The sequence below is a fragment of the Rhinopithecus bieti genome, unplaced genomic scaffold, assembly GCF_001698545.2.
Source record: "Rhinopithecus bieti isolate Rb0 unplaced genomic scaffold, ASM169854v2 scaffold_13349, whole genome shotgun sequence".
Lineage (NCBI taxonomy): Eukaryota > Metazoa > Chordata > Mammalia > Primates > Cercopithecidae > Rhinopithecus > Rhinopithecus bieti.
In genome coordinates, this window is record NW_016807772.1 from 2,499,540 (window position 1) to 2,505,413 (window position 5,874).

The following is a 5,874-nucleotide window of genomic DNA, read 5'->3' on the forward strand; positions in this document are numbered from 1 at the left end:
TTTTTGAGACAGAGTCTCGCTCTGTCGCCAGGCTGGAGTGCAGTGGCATGATCTTGGTTCACTGCAACCTCCGCCTCCTGGTTTAAGTGATTCTTCTGCCTCAGCCTTCTGAGTAGCTGGGACTACAGGCACGTGCCGCCACACCCAGCTAATTTTTGTATTTTTAATAGAGGCAGGGTTTCACCATGTTGGCCAAGATCATCTCGATCTCTTGACTTTGTGATCCTCCTGTCTCGGCCTCCCAAAGTGCTGGGATTACAGGCATTAGCCACCGCGCCCGGCCTCTTTGAATTTTTTTAAAAACATCCTGGTGCCAAAAGGCAGCAAGATTCATAAATGCAAACAAACGTATAAACAAACAACCAGACCCTCTTAAATAATCTACAAAATAGAAATAATCTATCTGCATAGGAAAAAATTATCAAATCAGCACCTACAATGTGGCCCAATAAAAGAAAGCGTTTTCATATTTGATCCTTTTTTTGGTTCCTCAAAATTAAAATCTTGACTCCATTCTGTGCTGTATGTGATAGATTTTTTTAAGAAGAGAAAGAGTAGGAATTCTCTTGCTGTTTCCATGGGTTTCATCATCTTGCTTTCCATGACTCATAATGGCTTCTTGCAAACACTCTTGTTCCCTTGATCTCATGGGTCAAATGAATGCTCTTAAGCTAGTTTTCATCAACCAGTCAGCATTCCTCCTGCTTTCCAACTGTGCATTCTCAGCTGGACCCAAACATTTTCCAGTCTACTCATTCACAAAATAAAATTATGAGTATTCTTCAAAGGGCTCAGTCCAAGGTGCCCACGGATATTCTGAAGATTTAAATAAAAGCAAAAAATATTATTCACACAAACATTTTGTTAAGTGTTACTTGAATTAGAACTGGTAGAAAACAATTTTAAAACCATTTATTAAAACTATGCCTTATAAGACCACCAAAAAATGTCCTCAAGTCTCTGATTCAGGGCTCTGTCAGGACAACCTGACCGCCTCAGCCCCTCAAAGTGCTGGGATTACAGGCATGAGCCACCGCACCCTTCCATGACTTCTTTTCCTTTGGATAGATACCCAGTAGTGGGATTGCTAAATGGAACAGTAGTTCTATTTTTAGTTTTTTGAGAAATCTCCATACTGTTTTCTGTAGTGGCTATACTAGTTTACATTCCTACCAGCAGTGTATAAGAGTTCCCAAAGTTGGGATGGTTATTCTCTCTTTTCAGGGTGACCCCAGGGCTGATTCTGTGTGATGCAATGGCATCCCCCATTATATCCCTAAGAAGACAATGTGCTCAGTGATAACAAACTTCTCAGCCTAGGACCAAGGAAACCTAGAGTCTCCTCTAACATTTGCTGCTACAGTATGTTTGGTTTATTTTCTATGTCTATCAAATGAAAGTGTAAGTGTTCATGCCAGTTTCTTTCACTTATAATATTCTATAATTCTAGCACAGAGACATAGAAATTGGGATTTATTCATTCACTCGACAAATCCTTATTGAATATCTAAACGCTAGGCATCATGTCCTCTGAAGGAGGAGTCTCTCTATTGTGCTCCCCAAGGCCCTCTCTTCCCATGTGAATCCCTCTGTCATGTTACTTGAGTCTTTATTGGAATTAGGGGTTCTCTAATCTGATTCCTCCATTGACTACATTGTTGTTTTTGCCAATGAGTAGAATTCTCAACATACAGTAGGTGGTCAAAAATCATTTGGTGAATGAACAAAGAAAGAGGAACCCTTCAGATGCAAAGATAAGCATCCCAGAATGAAGAACCAGAATCAGAGGTCTCAAGCATAATAATATCCAGTAATATATCATTGACACAATCATATGACTACACTATATGTTACTTAGGAATTTCTGAGCTAACAGCAGACCCCTGTTGCATTGAGACCCAAAGTACTGAGACCCGCCTCTCTTTAATCTTGAATACAGATAGATCCTTGTCACTTAGTTTCAGTTTGGCGTATTGAGCCATCTACGCTGGATCCCTTTGGCTGTCTCTCCCGATCTGCCCTCTACTCATTTCCACCCTGCTTGGTGCCCTGGGGGGTCAACTTACATAACTGCCTCCACTGGGCTCTAGTGCCCTCTGGCTCTGGCTGGGTTTGGTCAATGGGGGAGTACTAACACATTAGAGGAAGAAAGGATGGCAGAGTTGGGGTTGTTTGTACACATTTATGGGGTACCTGCTAATTTTTGTTCTATGCATATAATGCATAGTGATTAGTGATCAAGTCAGAATGTTTAGGATTATCTGTAGCCCAAGTACAACACGTTTTTGTGTAATTATAGTCACCCTACTGTGCTTTCAGATGTTCAATTTATTCCTTCTACCTAACTGTACGTTTGTGCTCTTTAATCCATTTCCCTTCATCCTCTCCCCACAACTTACCTTTCCCAGTCTCTGTTCTCTATCTTTCCTCTCTACCTCCACGTGATCAATTTTTTCAGCTTTCATCTACAAGTGGAGAACATGTGATATTTGCCTTTTCATCCGTGGCTTACTTCACTTGAGATAATGACCTCCAGTCTCATCCATGTTGCTGCATGTGGCGTGATTTCATTTTTTACAGCAAATGTTTCGTTGTGTATGTGGGCAACATTTGTTTGTCCATTCACCTGTTGATGGGCACTTAGGTCCATTCCATATCTTTGCTATTGTCAATAGTGCCACAATAAACATGTGAGTATAGGTATCCCTTTGCTATAGTGATTTATTTTCTTTTTCTGTTTCTTTCTTTCTTTTTTTAAGACATGGTCTCACTTTGTCTCCCAAGCTAGAGTGCAGTGTACAGTTCACTACAGCCTCAACTCCACAGGCTCAAGTGATCCTCCCACCTCAGCCTCCCCAGTAGCCGGGATTTCAGGGACATGTCACCATGCCTGGCTAATTTTTGTATTTTTTGTAGAGACAGGGTTTCACCATGTTGCTCAGGCTGGTCTCAAACCCCTAAGCTCAAGCAACCTGCCCGCCTCAGCCTTCCAAAGTGCTGGGATTACAGGCGTGAGTCACTGCACCCTGCCGTGATTTCTTTTCCTTTGGGTAGATGCCCAGTAGTGGGATTGCTGAATGGAACAGTAGTTCTAGTGTAAGTTTTTTGAGAAATCTCCTACTGTTTTCCATAGTGGCTATACTAGTTTACATTCCTACTAACAATGTATAAGAGTTCCCAAAGTTGGGATAGTTATTCTCTCTTTTCAGGGTGACCGCAGGCTATAGTGTCCCTTGAGCAAATGTCACAGCTCCTGTCAAACAGCCCTCCTCACACATTTTGTGTGTGTGTGTGTGTGTGTGTGTACATGTGTGTGCATGTCTGCTTCTGTCTCTGTCTCTCTGGGTTTCTTTCCCCTTTAGTCTTTAAGACAGTAGCAGGGCACCACTACTCCTTGTCTCAGGGTGCTGCATTCTCCCTTCTCGTTTTTCCCACATCCTGGCTTAATATGCCCTTCATTAAACTCTTCTCAAAGTATTCAATTTGAGTACAATATCAATTTCCTGATAGTACCTTGACTGATAACCACCAACGTATTCTGAAGAGTAAATGATATAACCAATTACCACAAAGCACAATAAGAGGGGTACTAATAAATGCTAGTTTCCCTCCCCTTCCCTGTTATAATTTTTATACTCCCTACAATGGCTATTCCTAGTGCCTTTAACATAATTGCTACTTAAGGAAGATTTGATGAATGAATGAAAAAAATTTCAACACTTTTGACCATACATTTAGACTTAAATACATGGAAATCAATATGCATTAATTTAGATTATCAGATGTTACATTTAGAGAAGTTTTTATTTCCATATCGAGGAGTAGGCAGTTTGCTTTACACATCTCAGTCTCTATTTTCTCATAGTCTAACTAAATTATGGCTCAACTCCAGGAAAAACAGGGTCAAGGGATAAGCTAACATCTCAGGAGCAGTTTAAAAAACTAAGAGATCCATCTACTGATCCTTCCTAGATCTTGGAGAAAATAGTCATTTTATTTCATGTCATCTAATTCATATGAACTGACTTTGCAAATTCATCATTTTCTACCTCCTACCAGACAGAAATGGAGTTGGGGTTCAACTGTGCCCCCTTGAATCTATCTGTGTTTATAATGACTAAAGTCGATAAAGCCAAATAATCACTCACCGTGTATATTGATCTCATGGATACACTGTGCAAGTAACTTATAGTTCTGGTATTGGGGGAAGCACTTCCTGGACTTCATCCAAAGGCAGCCTCTGCGTGGTCTCTGCTATTTAAGAAGGAGAACTGTTTTAGTCTATATTTAGTAAATAGCAAAAAGAGACATGCTTATTCTAATGTAGTAAGTGTAGCAAGAGAACCATGCTCGACCTCTAGAAACGATTTTGGGACTTTCCACCCTCTCTAATTTTCCTGCCTACCTCTCTAACACCTTTCACCCATTTCTCTCAACTGCTTGCCCCACGTCCTGGGCACAAAGACCTGAAGCATACTTAAGAAAGACAACGTAGAGAACAAATTTAAAGTCCAATGTCAAGTAGCAAGCAAAGAATCTTTGTTTGGAAACTGCAAATATTTTATTCTATCACATTTTGTTGAAATATGTCCCTAAGGAGAATATTAATGATGTCTTTGATCTCAGGGACAATTTTATCAAGAAGCAAAGTTACAAATTAGATGAATTCTAATCTGTCTTCCTGCTCATGACTGTGTGACTTTATAAAATTCCTCTAATATTATCCTCAGCTGACTTCAAGGTGGAAGATGAAACTTTATTTCCTATATCATGACATCTCATTCATTCTCCTGAGATCCACGGTCTTGTTTTTCTAGCTTTAATATTAAGAATTGAGTTTTTGTTTCATAGACCTCTCTACTTTTGATACAAAGCCCTGAATCGAGGTGACCTACAATTTTTCTTTTTTTGAGACAGAGTTTCACTCTTGCTGCCTAGGCTGGAGTGCAATGGTGCTATCTTGGCTCACCACAACCTCCACCTCCCAAGCTCAAGTGATTCTCCTGCCTCAGCCTCCCGAGTAGCTGGGAGTACAGGCATGTACCACCATGCCCAGCTAATTTTGTAATTTTACTAGAGACAGGGTTTCTCCCATGTTGATCAGGTTGGTCTGGAACTCCTGACCTCAGGTGATCCACCCGCCTCAGCCTCCCAAATTGCTGGGATTACAGGTGTGAGCCACCATGCCCAGCCAAGGTGACCTAAAATTTAAAGAGAAATTTGGGTGATTGCTTAAGAAGATAAATCAGAAAGGGAGATATAGTATATTCAAGAAAATGATGCTTCTTGTCCATGAAGATGATCAAACACTGGTACAGAAATACTGTAGAACCTTCTCTGGGATTTTTTTTTTTTTTTTTTTTTTGAGACAGAGTCTCGCTCTGTCACCCAGGCTAGAGTGCAATGGTGCTATCTCAGCTCACTGCAACCTCCGCCTCCTGGGTTCAAATGATTCTCCTGCCTCAGCCTCCTGAGTAGTTGGGATACAGACATATGCCACCATGCCCAGCTAATTTTTGTGTTTTTAGTAGAGTCTGGATTTTGCCATGTTGGCCAGGCTGGTCTTGAGCTCCTGACCTCAGGTGATCTGCCCGCCTCGGCCTCCCAAAATGCTGGAATTATAGGCACGAGCCACCATGCCCGGCCTGGTACATTTTTTTAATTAGAAAATTTTTCCTTCAATAATATTTTTGAAATTTAATTTTCTGAATAAGGAATACACTTTCATGATTAAAATTTTTAAAACTATGAAGGAACAGTTAGGAAAATGGCTCCCTCTTCCCCAGTCTCCCAGAAAATCACTTCCCACCACATCACATAGTTTCTTACTTTCTTTTCTTCTTCTGCCACAGGTAAGCAAGGTTATTAGTTTTT

At 40.7% G+C, this 5,874-nt stretch overlaps 1 protein-coding gene across 1 annotated transcript in view; it reads right to left on the bottom strand.

The window, feature by feature from the left end:
* Positions 1–237: 237 nt before the first annotated feature.
* The window catches only part of TMEM156 (transmembrane protein 156), a 68,816-nt gene continuing 63,179 nt past the window's right edge, over positions 238–5,874 (bottom strand). The window contains exons 6-7 of the mRNA XM_017883745.1: positions 4,149–4,254; positions 238–816 (exon numbers count right to left, since the gene is read on the bottom strand). Of these exons, the coding sequence (XP_017739234.1) occupies positions 4,187–4,254 (68 nt within the window). The 3' untranslated portion in view covers positions 238–816; positions 4,149–4,186. The remainder of the gene's footprint in view (positions 817–4,148; positions 4,255–5,874) is intronic.